General features: G+C 63.8%; 1 protein-coding gene across 1 annotated transcript in view; it reads right to left on the bottom strand.

The window, feature by feature from the left end:
- Positions 1-3: 3 nt before the first annotated feature.
- TBC1D2B (TBC1 domain family member 2B) overlaps positions 4-16000 on the bottom strand; it is a gene marked incomplete at its 3' end in the record, with an annotated part of 57104 nt that continues 41107 nt past the window's right edge. The window contains exons 7-13 of the mRNA XM_080808380.1: positions 14087-14197; positions 13033-13226; positions 10376-10870; positions 9601-9718; positions 3779-3964; positions 3481-3602; positions 4-199 (exon numbers count right to left, since the gene is read on the bottom strand). Of these exons, the coding sequence (XP_080664506.1) occupies positions 4-199; positions 3481-3602; positions 3779-3964; positions 9601-9718; positions 10376-10870; positions 13033-13226; positions 14087-14197 (1422 nt within the window). The remainder of the gene's footprint in view (positions 200-3480; positions 3603-3778; positions 3965-9600; positions 9719-10375; positions 10871-13032; positions 13227-14086; positions 14198-16000) is intronic.

Here is a 16000-nt window from a genome sequence, read left to right as displayed (position 1 = left end):
CGCTCAGGTGTCCTCCTCCTCGTCACTGACCAGCTCTCCCTTGTCGGGGCTGGCATCCCGCTCACGCAGGAAGTCCTCGCGGATGGCCTCCAGCTCCGTGAGCTCTAGCCGCACCTTCTCCAAGTGGTAGGAGCGCCGGTTCCGGATCTGGCGCAGGGGGAACGGGTTCAGGTCCCCGAAGGAGATACTGATCAGCTTCCTGGCGGGACACAGGACGGGGACAGAGGTCAGCAGGGTGGGACACGCGTCAGGGACAGAGGTTATCAGGGCAGGATATGGGACAGGGACAGAGGTCATCAGGGCAGAGCACAGCACGGGGACAGAGGTCAGCAGGGCAGAGCACGGGACAGAGACAGAGGCCAGCAGGGCAGGACAGAGGATGGGCCCTGGGGCAGGTGTGTCACCTAGAGGCCAGCCCTTGGTGCACAGAGGTTATGGGGCTGGCCCTGAGCCCCCGCCTGGGTGGAGGCCCAGGCTGGCTGTGTCACAGGGCGGGTAAGGGTCCTTCCCTTTCTGGCTTCTGACTCCCTGTCTGCTGGGAGCACTGTAATGCCACCTCCCGGGGTGTGGGGTTATCAGTGCGGCCACCAGCGGCATGGGACTGTGTCTAGCACGTACTGGGTGGCTGAGGGCCGGCGTGCCTGAGGGGGGCCAGCAGGAGGCTGGTTTGGGCTTTTCTGGGACTGCCTGGGAATACTCGGACTGAGCCAGCGCCCATCAGGCTCAGACACGGTCTGCACACTGGTGGGCTGTCAATGGGCTTCACACCACCCACAGGTCCAGGCACCAATCGCGCTAATGTGCCCCTGGCCACTGGCCTGAGGTTTAACAAAAGCAGAACAGAGCCCCCGGCTAGGGGCTCCAACACTGACTGGGTCAGCTGCGGCCGCCCGCAGGCGAAGGCAAAAGTCAGTCCCTCCGGCACCGAGGGGCCCGTGCTCCAGCCCCAGCCTCGGGTGCTGAGGCGTGACAGCACCCAGCGAGCTCTCAGACGCCCACACCTCAGAGAGCCTGACTCCAAACATCTCCTGCAGGAGGTCACAGGTCAGGGAGCCCAGCTTCAAAGGCCAAGTTCCCGCAGTGTTCGAGAACACGGGCGTGCGGGACAAGGGAACTGGCTCCAAGGGCAGCTGGGGCTGTAGGAAGCATCTCTGGCGACAGAAGTGCCAGCCAAGACCGGGGACCCAGGGCGCAAGCAATCAGACCCTCTTCCCAGTCAGCCTGAGGTTCCATGCCTCCGAGACCCGGCGTCCAGCCCTCTCCCGAGACAGGGCATCCAGCCCCCGCTTCGCCACAGAAGGCAAACCCAGAAAGTACCGAAGTCTTTGGTCGGCCTGTGCTGCTGCGGCTGTCAGCCCCGCGGACAGAGTAGGACACTGCCCTGCAGGCCCGGCCAGGAGACCGCAGGTGTCCCGTGGTCAGTCGAGGCTGAATCCCCCAGAAGCCCCGATCTGAGGCTGGTCTAACCCCATTAGCCCGACAGCCCCAAACACACGCAGCCCGGCAGCCTGCCCCTCGTTCCTCAGGGAACTGCTCAGGTTTGCGGAACTCCAGCCGTCACTGCATCTGCGAACCTGAGTCCCGTGGACCCTGACTTCCCGAAGCCAGCAGCTTCTGCTGACAAGGAGGCACTGCCGCCGAGGCCAGGGGGGCTGGTGGCCCCACAGCCTGCACCCGAGCCACTCTCAACCCCGACCTCCCTGAACCTCCCGGAGGTGCACCCTGGACTTGGTGTCACTGGCCGTCACCCTCCGGCTGCACACAGCAAAGCTGAGGTCACTGCTGCACACAAGTCGGCACGCCCGAAGATACCCTCAGAACCTGCTTCCCAAGCGGGGGGCCCTACAAACAGCAATGGCTTCTGCGAATCAGGTGTGGCCTCCGCCAGCCCCTTTCTGCTCCCAGCGTCCCTTCCCCACACTGGCACCCAGTGGCTCTGGGGCCTGGAGGCTGTCCCGCTGTGTCTCGTGGGCCGGCCAAGGAGGGGGTGCCTGCCGGTTTCCCGCGGGTTCCGGGGGGTCTGAAGCCCGTTATGACACATCAGTGGACAGAGGAGGCCACGTGGGGAATCGCGACCAGCATTTCGTAACAGGGAATAAAAACCCTCAGTGTCTGACACAGACCTTTAGCAAGAACCAGAAACATTTCAACAAGCTGTTTCGTTTCTACACACTCTGGAACGGGCATCCCAGGTCCTCAGACAAAGCACCCATCTTGGGAGCTACAGTCTCAAGAGACTGAAAGGGGGGCACCCGGGGGGCTCTGTCAGTGGGGCTCCTGCCTGCGGCTCAGGTCATGATCCTAGAGTCCTGGGATCGAGTCCCACATTGGGCTCCCTACTCGGTGGGAAGCCAGCTGCTCCCTCTACCTGCCGCTCCCCCTGCTTGTACTCTCTCTCTCATGCTCTTTTCTCAAATAAATAAAATCTTAAAGAGTTTGAAATCACAGGCCGCAGATACTTCTCAGCATCAGGACCTGTGGCTCTCACAGGGCTGCACGAGCCTGACGCGGGAGTGCACACATGGGTGGGGACGGTGGCTCACGCCGGGCACTGTCCAGCAGAGGACTGTGACCCGCCCCCGGTGGCCCAGAGCCACACTGTCCTCCCCGGCCTGACCAGCGGCAGGTCTGTGGGAGCCCCCGTGAGAGCCCCCGGAGAGTGTGGCCAGAGCAGCCACCAGCCGTGGTTGGGGCACGCAGGACAATCGCCCCAAACAGGTGATACCGTGCGGCAAGGGGGCGGGGGAGGGAGGGGGAGACGCTCCCCCGACACGGTGACCAGCCACAGGTCCGGGGTCTTTCCAGGTCCACGTCCTCTCCCACCCTCCGGTCCGCCCTTCGTCCGTCTCTGGGGGTACTTCCAGCCTCACCCCAGGCCACCCGGACACCCCGGCCTCCCCCCCACTGCCAGTTCTCATCTTTCCAACACCCCGGGGAAGGAGCCCGGTCCCGCTCTGCTCCCACCTGGCCACCCCGACCTGCCCAGACCGAGCCACTCCCACGGCCCCAGACACGCTGCCTCTCATGTCCCTACCGCTGCTCCCGCTCCCCGGCCCCAGGACACCCCGTCCTAGGTGCCCCTGCCCGGCCCTGCTCACCCCGCCTTGCCCACCCCCGCCCCCGGCCCCGTCCCGGGCCTGGGCTTCCCCCCACCAGCCCCAGCCCCTCAGGCAGCACGTCTCCCCTCAGGTTCTTTATCGGGGGCTGTCCCCGCCCCCGTCACCCTCAGCGCCCAGCGGCCTGTCCCGCTCTGAAGACTCGGCAAGTGCTTGCCGTGCCCACGCGCTGCCGTGCCTGCGGGACACGTGTCGGCTGCATCCAGGACGAGGCGTCCTCCCTCCTCGATCCCCCGGTCGGTGGGGGCACCAGTGTCCGCAGCTGCCCCCGTTCCCCGCCCGCGCACCCTAGGCCGGCAAGGCCGCTCTCCGCGGGGCAGGGCCGCCACCGCCTGCGGCTCCCGGGGCCCCCGCCAGCGCTCACCGGGCGTCCAGGATGGTGCGCGTGAAGTAGCGCAGATATTTGAACATGGACATCGGGTCCTGCAGCTTCAGGATCTCCTCCTCCTTGTACTTGAAAAGCGCCAGCGCAAACCGGAAAATGACCTGCGGGGAGCACGGGGACGTCCGTCGGCAGAACGGCCCCGCCCGGGCGGCCGCCTCCCGCACCCCGGCCCGCCCGCGGCCCAGCGAAGCGTCCTTCCGGCTCGGGGACCCTCCCGCATCCCTGGCGAGCCGGCCACTCTGCCGGCACTGCCCGGTCGCCCGGCGAGCACACCCACCTTCGGGCCCTCGTAAAGGAAAGAGTCCCAGATCTTGAAGAGGACGTCGCTGACCACGCTGTCCACAAACACCACCAGGAACCAGTTGAACGTGATGAGGGTGTAGTCGACGCCGGACTGCTCCATGTGCGCGTGCAGCCGCGGCAGCTTCTCGCTCATGAGGTCCCGGAACACGCGCTGGTCCACCTGGGGGGAGGGGGCTGGCGCTCAGCGCACTCCGCCTGTCCCGCACGCCCAGCCTCGCGCCCGCCCGCCGTCCGACTGTCCCCAGGGCACCATGGTCCGGAAGCTGCCCGTGAGCCCGAGCCGCCCGGACAGGCTGCTACAGGGCACTGGGGTTCAGCTTCGCGGCCTGCCCACGAGCCGGAGGCCGAGCCCTGGGCCCGAGAGAGGCTGTGACAGCAGCCCATCTGTCCCACAGATGCCCCCCAGGTGTGGGGGCAGCATGGGGCGTGGGGGCGTGGCTTCCAGGGTCCACGGGGTGGCCTGGGGCACATCTCACCGGCTCTCACAGGGCTGTGAAGGGTACCACAGGCCACGTGCAAACCACCGTGGGACTCGGAGCTCTCGTCCTCCCCCCGTGTCGGGCACAGCGCTCTGCTGGGCACAAGCATCCACCCCCCTGGCCCCCGAGGAGCGAGATGCAGCGTGGGGTGCCAAAGGCTGGGCCTGCTGGGTCAGCTTTGGCCGGGCTCCTGTGAGGGGTGCTGGCAGCGCTCCCAGAGCCACGCAGGCGCCATCCAGGGTCGCTGGAGAAGCATGGGTGGCCCAGGCTGGAAGCCAGGGATCCACTCAGGGGGCAGGTGTCCCCCACAGGCTCTCCTGGCCTCCGGCGGGGACCCACACAGACACGCTGAAGTCACGGCCACCCCCAGCTGGGGCCCAATGGGGGCTCGAACTCACGACCCTGACATCATGAACAGCTGAGATCAAGAGACACACTTGGGGCAACTGGGTGGCTCAGTGGGTTAAGCAGCTGACTTCGGCTCAGGTCATGATCCCAGAGTTCTGGGATCGAGCCCTGCATCGGGCTCTCTGCTCAGGAGGGAGTCTGCTTCTCCCTCTTCCACTCCCCCTGCTTGTGCTCTCTCTCTCACTGTGTTTGTCAAATAATAAATAAAATCTTAAAAAAAAAAAAAAGAGTTTCAGTTTCTACCAACAGAGCCACCCAGATGCCCCTAAAATGACATTTTAAAAGGTCCTTCTTGGGGCGCCTGGGGGCCTCAGTGGTTAAGCGTCTGACTTCCACTGTGCTCATGATCCCGGGGTCCTGGGATCGAGCCCCACATCAGGCTCCCTGCTCCCTGAGAAGCCTGCTCCTCTCTCTCCCACTCCCCCTGCTTGTGTTCTCTCTCTTACTGTGTCTGTCAAATAAATCTTTTTTAAAAATAGCATATAGGGGGCGCCTGGGGGGCTCAGTGGGTTGAAACCTCTGCCTTCGGCTCAGGTCATGATCTCAGGGTCCCGGGATCGAGCCCCGCATCGGGCTCTCTGCTCAGCAGGGAGCCTGCTTCCGCCCCACTTCTCTGCCTGCCTCTCTGCCTACTTGTGATCTCTGTCTGTCAAATAAATAAATAAAATCTTTAAAAAAAAATAGCATATAGATTTTTTTTTAAAAAGTTTTTTTTAGGAGAATCTGAAACTTTAAACAAGCCCATGGTTCCTCCTTTTTGGAAGTTTTGCTTTTTCTTTAACATAGAAGCTTTAACAATCAAGAAGACTTTTTTTTTTAAAGGGCGTGGTTAGAGTCAAGTAAGCATTACTGGTTGATATTGTAAAATTTAAAAGGCAACATAACTTAAAATGCTAAAAACAGTTACAAAATGATTACGTTACTGTTACAAAAATGATTCCAAAGCATTGTAAGTCCCCCTCAGTGCATAAAAGACAACAAAATACAGGAATCCCGCTGGAAACAAACATTTTGGCCAATCTGCCTTCTGACTAGAGCAAGAGACTTAAGTCTCAGAGATGAGAACCGGAGGGTGAGCTGTAACGGATACTTCTTAAAGCCCGCACAGACGAGAGCGCGTAAGCCGCTGTTGGAACGTCCCGCGGCGTGCGAACCGGCTGCCAGCCCCCTGCACTACGCCCCCCTGGGAAAGCAGCCCGGAGTCTCACGGGGCAAGCTGGACGGCTGTCCCGCTGGGCAACACATCCCTGGGGACCGTCCCCGGGGCGCCCGCTCCTGTCACCCGGCAGGGTCAGCATCATCCACAAGATGCAGCGCCTGGACATTCCAACAACGGCCCTGGAACCACACACAGGCAAGAGGGACAGACAGGTGGCCGCGGGGCGAGGGACAAACAGGTGGCCGCGGGGCGAGGGACAGACAGGTGGCCGCGGGGCGAGGGACAGACAGGTGGCCGCGGGGCGAGGGACAGACAGGTGGCCGCGGGGCGAGGGACAGCCCTGAGACTCCTTCTGCAGAAGAAGGGCAAGCAGGCGGACCCCAGAGTGGGAGAGAGGCCACGCCCCAGCCCTCCCAGGCAGGTGGCAGGTGGTACTTGGCTCAGGAGGCCGCGTGCGGAGCCGCCCGCTGGGTCGACTCCACCACCCTGCGCTCAGGAGGATGTGGGAGGAGAGAGTCCTCAGTGCCCACCAAGGTCCTGGCGCCCAGCGTGCACTCAGCTGACAGGATGGACAGAGGCTGCGAGCTCTGACCCATGGCGGCGGTCTGATGGGGACTTGTGAATCTCGGCGCCGGGGGCTGGCCACACTCGCTGCCCCACGGCACGGCCTGACCCGGAGCCTACCGTCACAGAGTACACGGGTTACGTGGATTTGCCCGGTAAAGGGCGACGGCCATCAAACACGGCTGTGACAAAGCACAGAACGACACGGGAGAGCCCTCACGCTATCGTGTGAGCTGGCTGGGACATGTCCTGCCCCCAGCGTGAGTACCTAAAGTACATTTGGAGGAGAAAAAGCAAAAACGAAATACATGAGGCCAACCGCGGCCTGTAGCGGGTCGGATAACACAGGGTTCTCGTTTTCTTCTGAACATCTCGATCCCCAGCCACCGCTTCTTTGAGAGCGCCCACGACTTCACTGTCAGGGAGAAAACAGTCTCTTTGGACTTGACAATTGCGTTTACGTGACAACACAATGCACGTTTTATCTTAAATCCACATAATTAAAACAGGTTTTCATTTCCTGCCTATAAGGATAATCTACAAGTTTTTATGCTCCAAGCGTTAGCATAAGCTCATAAGGCACCATCTGAGTTCAGCCTGGAGCGGTCTGCGCGGGCAGGGGCGGGGGCGCTGCTCATGTCCCAGCCAGGGAGCTGAGGCGCCCGGGCGTGGACAGAGGTGGCCAGGCTCCATGGGTCACGGGCGGGAGGGCCTGGCTCAGAGGATTTAACACAGATGAAGGCCTCACCCTTCTTATTTTGAAATAGTCACCTGACATCTCAAGTCTGCAGCTATTAGCACCCAGGAGTCCGTGACACACAGAATTTAATTTACCGACCTCTTCACTCCCATCAGACAGTGACGACTGTCTCTTCCCACAGCTCATTTCCTAGTTTACAAAACATTCTGGCAAAAAGAGCCTCTAGGTGACTTAGCAGTGTGACATGCTCACGGGGAGACCAGCTGAGCCTCTCCCGGGATCGGTCGGCCCCTGTGGCACCGGGGCCACTCAAGAGAGCTGCTTTGTGTCTCTGGCCCCCAGTTTTTGCCCGAGTACAGTGGGGACAACGATGCCTCCACCAGGATGGTTTTGGCGCCGAGTGCCAGCTCCCTGTCCCCAGTCAGGGCGTGCACGCACGCTCAGCCACCGGCCGTGCGGGGGAGCCGGAGATTCTGGCATGAGCATCAGGACCGCGGCCGGCTGCAGGACAAGCAGGCCCACCGGGAGGCTCCCGTCAGACGGCCGCGGCCCCCGAGGCACGCACCAGAGCTGCGGGAAGAGCGGTGGCCTCGGGTCAGCGGGCAGCGCAGATGCGCTCAGAGCCCAGGCTGAACGCGAGCTCTGTGGGGAGGCAAGCAGGGGACAGTGACCTGGGGGGGGTGGTTGGCTGCACACAGAAAACAGCGTTTCCGGGAGCAAGGGTTCCACTGTAGGGTACCATGTGGTTCCAGCGGGGGACCCTGTGACACGGGGTGGAGAATGGGGAGGCAATGCAGAGATGCGGGAACGGGGGTCCCTGGCGGGGATTAGGGGTCAGAGGGGAGCAGGCACGCGAGCTGCCAGGCGGGTGGCAGCGACCAGAAGCCCAACTACAGGGCCGCAAAGGGACAGGAATGAGGCTGCATGCAGGGTGGTGGGCGGGGGCCGGGGGCAGGTGGTCATGGAGGCCACGACGAGAGGCGTGAACATACAGAACTCAGGGCCCAGCCAGGCAGATGGACGCCACCCTCACTGTCTACGACAGAGGGATCTTACGCGGGGACACAGCCACGGGTGAGAGAAAAGCCAAGAAGCCGCGCGGCTGCTGTAGAAGCGGCCCAGAGGCAAGGGCAGGAAGCCGCCTGCAGGCTGGAGCACGGAGACGCCCCCGGCCGAGGGGGCCTGCCAGACAGGAACGGGCACCGCGGGGTCGTCCGGGCCCCGGGAAGCCAGTGTCCACGACGGCAGGCCGAGAACCGCCTGCCCTCCCCTCCAGCCCCCGCTGGTCCCCTGCCTGGGCCTCCTCTGGCCGCCGCAGGGCGGGGAAGGTCAGGCCCATGAGCAGGGCCGTCAGCTGCGCAGCGGCCCCAGACTGGCCCGGGGAGCTCTGGCCTGGGCCCCAGGGGCGCTCCCGAGCCAGGGCTGCCCAAGTGGGGACGGCCCTGGGCTCTCGCCGCCCACATCGCCCTGCCTGCCCTGGCTTCAGGGCAGCTGTGCCCTCACATCTCCTGCCGGGAAGGCGACAGCAGCCCACAGCCGCCCCTCTGGGTCCAGCACTGCCTCCGGCCAGGTGGCAGCCAGGGAGCGACCCCGGCAGGCCCCGGCGTAGCCTGTTCCCACAAGACACGTGCCCGGAACAGGCGGCCCCAGCGTGTGGACTGCCCACCGGCCTGGCCGAACTTCCTCTCTCTGAGGTCCGTCCCACCCGCGCCTCCTTCCTTTCCCCGGCCTCCCCACTCCCACCCCCGGTTCTTCACAGGCGCCGCCCCTCAGAAATCTCGGGCTTGTCCACCCCTGCCTTGGCCTCAGCTTCTCGGGAGAACCTGAAGTGACACATCAGGTTTCCACGTACTCGTGGACCGCAGCTTAGCTGCCCAGATGGACAGCAGCGTCCAGGGACGGTGGAGCCGGGGGGACAGCAGAGCTGGGGGACAGCAGAGCCCGGGGAATAGCAGAGCCGTGGGGACAGTGGAGCCCAGGAGGCAGCTGAGCCCAAGAGGACAGCAGAGGGGCGCCTGGGTGGCTCCGTGGGTTAAAGCCTCTGCCTTCGGCTCCAGTGGTGATCTCAGGGTCCTGGGATCGAGCCCCGCGTGGACTCTCTGCTCAGTGGGGAACCTGCTTCCTCCTCTCTCTCTGCCTGCCTCTCTGCCTACTTGTGATCTCTCTGTCAAATAAATGAATAAAAATTAAAAAAAAAATTAAAAAAAAAAAATAGCAGAGCCGAGGTGACAGTGGAGCCTGGGGCATAGCAGAGCCGTGGGCGCAGTGGAACAGCTACTGTGAACAGCGGGGCTGTGGGGCTGGTCTACTTCTCACGGCGTGTGCCGCCAGCCGGGCCCACAGTCTGCGGCGTGCCCCGCCTTGTGCGTCTGGCGCGGGGTTTGGGGCTGAAGCCGCGAGCAGGAACCCCGCACCGGGGCTCAGGTCGGCCCCATCTCAGCTCGTGCTCCACGCTGCTGACCGAGGTGCAGGACGAGTACACGTACCTGGGACCCCAGCAGCGTCTTCGTGTAATAGTCTCGCGGCATGAACACCTCCACTATGGTGACGAGACACCAGAAAGCGTCTTCCTGCTCCAGATACAGAAGAGCCACTGCCACCAACCTGCAAGCAAACGATGGCATGGTGAGCGCCAGCCCCTGCAGCCCAGGCCGCGCGGCCCGTCGGACCCCGCTGCCCCTGGGTTCTTGTGGCCACAGCTCCTCCAGCCCCAGGAAACAACATCAAGTCAGCGTTCCTAGGCTGGTGAGCCGTCTTCCTTCTCTCTCTCTTTCCTCCTTCTTGTAGTAGTCTCCACACCCACCATGCGGCTCAAACGCATGACCCCAAGGTCAAGAGTCACAGGCTCCACGGACAGCCAGCCAGGTACCCCACGTTTGGTGTTCCTGATACTTTCCGAAAGTACGTTTATTTCTCTCGATTACTCCAGAACCGGGGATGCCGCATCATTAAGCCCAGCTGGTGGCAAAACTGCTTTACGAGGCGGACCTTCCTTGGCCAGCCAGGAGGGGAGGGGACGGGCCGAGCGCCCCCCTGCGCAGACCCAGGAGGGGAGGGGAAGGCCGGACCGAGCGCCTCCCTGCGCAGACCCAGGAGGGGAGGGGAAGGCCGGGCCGAGCGCCCACCTGCTCAGACCCTGCAGGGGAGGGGAGGGGCGGGCCGAGCGCCCCCCTGCACAGACCCAGGAGGGGAGGGGAAGGCCGGGCTGAGCGCCCACCTGCTCAGACCCTGCAGGGGAGGGGAAGGCCGGGCCGAGCGCACCTGTTCAGACCCTGGCAGTAGCCGATGTCGGGGTTCCGCCAGGAGAAGGCGAGCAGCACGTTGCGCAGCTTCTGGATGCCCTCCGACGCGGGGCAGGAGTAGTGCTTGTTGCTGGGCAGGGTCCGCAGCAGGTCCAGCTCGATCTGCTTGGAGGCCGGGTTCTGCTTCTCCAGCGCCTTCTGCAGCAGCGTCTGGAAGTACCCGGGCTCGGTGCCGTCCTTGAACTTCCTGGCGTGCAGGTCCACACACCACTTCCACACCTTGGAACGGTGCTCGTGTGGGATGCCGGCCCGGATCAGGTTCTTCAGCTCTGGGGAGCACGCCATCTCCCTGTTCATCGTGCTCGCAAAGTAGTTCTCCCACTTGACGCCGGCGGACACCTCCTGGTTCTCCGTGAGGTGCAAAGTCTTCAGGTCCAGCGCTCGGACCTTGGCCACCAGCTTCTCCTCCTCGTCGTCCTCTGGGACGGTCCTAAACCCGTAGATGTCGTACTCGCTGTTGAGAGATACAGAAGGGAAACCTGAGCGACGGGATGCTGACGAAAACACCAAGCAAAGAGAAAGAGCATCGGCCCCCGCGCACGTGGCCCTTGGGTCTGGGACGAGCCGCCAGGGCTCGGCAAGCAGAGCAGCAGCGTCTTGACGGCAAGGGCAGGGCGCGCGGCTGGCTCTGCGGGAAGACGTGAAATTGGATCTCTTCGTACTGGAACAAAAATCCACTCCAGATGGTTTAAAGCCCTTCGTGTGAAAAGCACAGAAGAAAAAGACGTGCCCAGTAGCCTGGCCACGTGGACATGTGTTTCCACGTCATGCACTTCCATGTCTGACTCCCGTGCCTGGAAAACATCATTTCAGAAGGGGAAAGACGAGGCAGAAGGCACCTGCATAAATATTAGGGACGAAGACCGCGGAGGCGTGAGAAGCAGAACCACGGCCCCTCATGCCTGCGGCCGGCCACGCCACACGGCTGAGGTGCATGGCGTCCCTGGACAGGGCCGAGGGCAGGGCGGTCCCCCTGGGCTACCCTGGGTCAGCGTACGTGCAGGAGCCCTTCACAGCGGGCGAGCAGGCAGGACCGGGGCGTGCAGGCCACTGCTGCCGCCAGAGGAGGGGAGAAAGGGGCCGGAGCCCACCGGTGCCCGTGGCCTCCAGAAGCAGGACAGGCTGCGCCCAATAGCCACCGTGGGAACAGAGCCCTCGGTCTGCGAGCCCAGGGAGGGCGCGAGCACGTGAGGACACCCACTGAGCCCCGTAGCCCCCAGGAAGGAGAAGCAGCTGTGATGCCGCGAACGTCCAGGGAGGCCCAGACGGACGGCCCGCACTAGCTGAGCCGGCACACGGGCGGGGCGCAAGCCGCTACGTCGGGGACGACCCGCGAGGAGCCGCAGAAGACGAACGCAGGGCTTCTCGCGCCTGCCACTGCCGGCGTGGCCTGTGCGAACCTGGCAGAGCTGAAGAGACGTGTTCCCTGCGGGTCGGGATCCCGCCGCACGTCCGCGCTAGAGGAGCCCGCACATGGGCGCCGGAAACACAAACCCCGACGCTGGCCGCCTCTCATCTGTCACGAGGGAACGTGGAAGGACCCCACGTGTCCGCCACGAGGGAAGCAGGAGTGACACCGGGGTTTGGGTTCCACCTGCATCTCCCAGAGCAAAAGGGCACGAGGCCCGTGAAACACGGCTCGGAGACCGCGTGCGTCTGTCCCCCTGGAGCACCGGGTACGGTGGGATTCGTGTATCAGGACGTGGTCAGCGAGGAGCTAGAGATACACGCGGAAGCTCGTCAGGGGAGAATGTCTGGATGTGCCAGACGGTACCCCAGGAAAAGCCCTGGGGTGGGGGGGCCCAACCACATGGACGGGAACTCCAGAGGGGGCGCGGGGGGTGGGGGGCTGGGGTCCCGGGACTCGATTCTGTGGGTCTGGAAACTTCTGTAATGATGAGCCAGACATACATTAACGCGACCAACAGTAGGAGCCCACAAGTGCACGAGGGGGACACAGGCACCCCGAGCCCCGTGGACCGGGTGAGGGCGAGCGTGGGAGCCGGCTGCCCAGGCTGGCGTCCTGTTCCCGCCATGGCCACTCGGGGGCAGCGGCAGCAAAGATGCGAGGATGAAGACACCACGTCACCCAGTGAGAATGCGGGTGGTGGGGGTACCTTCCCCCTCCCTCCGCCCCTCCCCCCAGGGCAGCTCAGGACACGTGGGCGCAGGGAGTGCTGTGCAGCAGGGGTGAGGCCCCAGGGCTGTGAGCCAGATCAGACGCAGCAGGCCTTGCTGGAGCGAGGCTTCCCTGGGGCGGGACCTTTGGTGGGCGCCGAGCCACCGTGCAGGGCTGGCCAAGCCCTCTCCCCATGCGGGGGCCCCTCGGCTCTCCAGCCGTGTACGGGAGCAGCTGCGTCTCAGGACGGGGCGCCCACTCCTGCAGGGACGGGCGCGCAGCGGGACTGGAGCCACGCGGGAGCCGCAGACACCGATGTGCTCAGGAGAGGGGGCCCGAGCCCGGCCCCACTGGGCACCAGCTACTGCAAGAACGCCGAGATCACCCGCTCTGGGGGTGGACGGTGCCGGTCGCGAAGGAGCAGCAGGACACACACACGCATCCACCCCCAGGGCAGTGCTCGCGCCCCACCCCCCCGCAGCCGCTGGCGCCCCCACCTGACGAGACGAGGCTTCACGAGCGCCTGCCCGGGCTGCTCCGGGCCGTCGGCCTGCAGGGCGTCCTCCAGCAGCTGCGCGATGACGCCGCGCGCGGGGCCCGGCTCCTCGGAGCACACGGGCGTCTTCACCTCCTGCAGCAGGATCAGGTACTTGCTCTCCATCTGACACAGCTTGGCTTCCAGGCTGGAATACTGCAGAGAACGGGGGTCACCGCCGCCCCGACCACGACCAGAACGCAGGAGGGGCCACCCGGGGCCACAAGCAGCCTGCGGGCGGCGAGCCCCAGCCACGGGGCGGTGAGCCGGGACCGCGTGGAGGACAATAGAGTCCTGTCGCCTTGGGCCACCTGTCAGTCCGCACGGGCCACCCCGGGCCCCCTCCTCCCAGGGCGCTGGCCCAGAGGATGCCCTGCCAGCGAGACCCCAGATGCCGACACTGGCGTCCATCCTGCACGGCAAAGGGAGCGGCAGGAACCAACCACATGGCGGTCCCTATGGTCACGCCGAGTGTCACGTGGCACGTGGGCCGTGAGAAGGGGCCCATGCGGCACTGACATTTCCCGGGACACTGTGCTCCCAACCAGCTTGTCTGCCGTGTCATCAGACACACCCCAGGACCATGCGGACGTAGGTCTGGGGAGACGCGACCCACGGGGTGCAAAGCAGGGGCTGCGAGGGCCACCGAAAGCCACCTAGTGCTGACTGCTGTGTAGGCGCTGCCCTTCCAGCCACAGCGCCGACAGACACGCACACCGACGGGCTCCCACCGTCCCCGTTTACAGACGGGAAACCAGGCCACACAACTCAATGGACAAAGCCACAATCCAAATCCCTCCGTTCGGGGAGCCTGGGAGTGGGAGCGAACGGTTTTCTGTCAACCCCGTGACGCAGGCAGACGAGCACACATCAGGGCGCCTCTCGGGACGCAGCGCTCTACAGCCTGTATTTTGGGTTCTGCGCCCCAGCACGGGAGCAGGACTGGTTCAGGGTGTGCCCGCTTCTAGAGGCTTCTACGTCCCCAGCCACCAGGAAACAGCCACGCCCCGACCCACCTTGGCCATCAGATCCCGCTCCCTCCTCTCCGCATTTCTCCGCAGTGCCGAGAGCTCCAGGATTTCCTTGTTGAGGAACTTGTTCTGGGTTTTGTACCCCTGTAGGTTATCCTGTGGGCAGAAAACCGCTGTCAGTCCAGCCCGCTCTCTCCTATACAGTTAGCGTACCACCGTGTCCCCCGAGGGCCCCACCAAGTCAGCGCGAGATGACCGCCGGGCACGTCCTGATGGCCTCTGCGGCCACCCTTGGGGCAACGAAGGAAGGAGTAGGACCACGTCCACAGGCTGTGAACGCCACCTCCTCACACGCACTGAGGTGTCACAAGGCCAATCCTCGTGACCATTTCCTCTGTAACTCGAGGAACAACACGTTTTCTGTGGGCTCTCGGTGTGACTCAGGGGACAGAGAAAAGGCCACGCGGGCACCAGGCACGCTCGAATACGGAATCACGCCCGCCCCCCCGCAGCGGATGACGCTCATGGGCCGCACGTTCCTCCCGCGTGTACACGCAAACATTTCCAGCTCTGGAAACGCCGACGGCGAAGCGCGAGGAACCGGACACACTTTCGCTTAGAAGCTCCTTGAGTCGCATCCCATCTCCGGGCTGGACGCCACCGTGGAAGTGGAGCCGTAATCACCCTACAACGTACAGACGGTCCCCTTGATCCCTAACACTTGTAGGGTCCACGTGAGACTCCTGGAAGCTCCATGAGTGAAAGGCCTTGGGCCACTGGCTCCGAGTCTCCGCTGAGAGCCGGGCCACAGGGCTCCAGGCCGCACCTGACAGGCTCACACCTCCTGTGGCAGCAGGACCGCATGTCCCGACAGGCCCCCGAGATGCTGAAGGCCAGCCCCACACGAGGGGCCCATCCTCCCCTCTCCTGCGACTGGTAGCCCTCCAGCCACAGCCGACACACAGACAGCAAAGCAGGCCGGCGAAGGAGGACGAGGAATGCGGGCAGGTGAGGACAGCGGGCAGGTGAGGACAGCGGGAAGGCTGAGTGCACAGGCCTTCCGGCTACATCCTGTGTGACTTCATCGTGAGGCCTCTCCCTGCACCAACCCAATGACCATACAAGTGAAGCCCCTACCTATGACTGCCAGGCCCCTAGCCCCTGCCAGACCCCGCAGGACCCCACTGGACCCCATAGGACGCTGCAGGACCCCACAGGATCCCTGCCCTTTTTTACAGGAAGAGGGTGCCCAGGCGAGCAGCACGTAGGACCCCAAGAGACCCCGTCAGGGGAGGCCTGGTTCACAGGTGAACACTCTGGGGCAGGAGGGGACCCGGCACCCAGGCGAGGTTTATACGCAGCAAAGCTGAGCGGCTCTGAGCTCCTCCCGTGCTCTCTACAACCGTGGTGTGTCTGTTCTGTACTTTCTGGCTATTGTGGGTGCCCTGGGACGGGCCGCACACTCCAGCACAGCCCCTAGTGTGCGGCTGAACCAACGCCCGTAAGAGTCCAGACGAGGAAAAGTGGCCAGCCAAACAGCAGGTCACAGGAAGACTGGCCGCACGGGCGGGGGGGTGGTGACACAGAGAGCAGCCCCGACTGTGCCTGACGAAGCCATGGGGCCCCCACGCCAAGTGAGAAGAAACACAGAAAAGCCTGGAAGGAAGTACAGAAACAGTCAAGTACTTAGGCTGGTAAAATCCTACGACCCATGTGCATTCCTTCCTCAAAATACCCCAGAAACAGAAAGTGACCGCATCCCAGAGCCAACGAGAAGCGTCAGGCAGAGTCGGAGAAAGTGGGTCGTGACCATGACGGACAAGTGCTCCCCCAGAAACACAGGCCGTGCCTCCCCGCGGAGGCGTTCCGAGTTCAGGGTCGAGGCAGGAAGTCAGTATGGAAACCGTGCCACCGTGAGAAGCGGGGGCAGCAGGCACACACGTGGCAGAACCCCACTTG

The sequence above is a fragment of the Martes martes genome (genome assembly GCF_963455335.1).
Source record: "Martes martes genome assembly, chromosome: 7".
Lineage (NCBI taxonomy): Eukaryota > Metazoa > Chordata > Mammalia > Carnivora > Mustelidae > Martes > Martes martes.
This window is presented reverse-complemented; position numbering and strand designations above follow the sequence as displayed.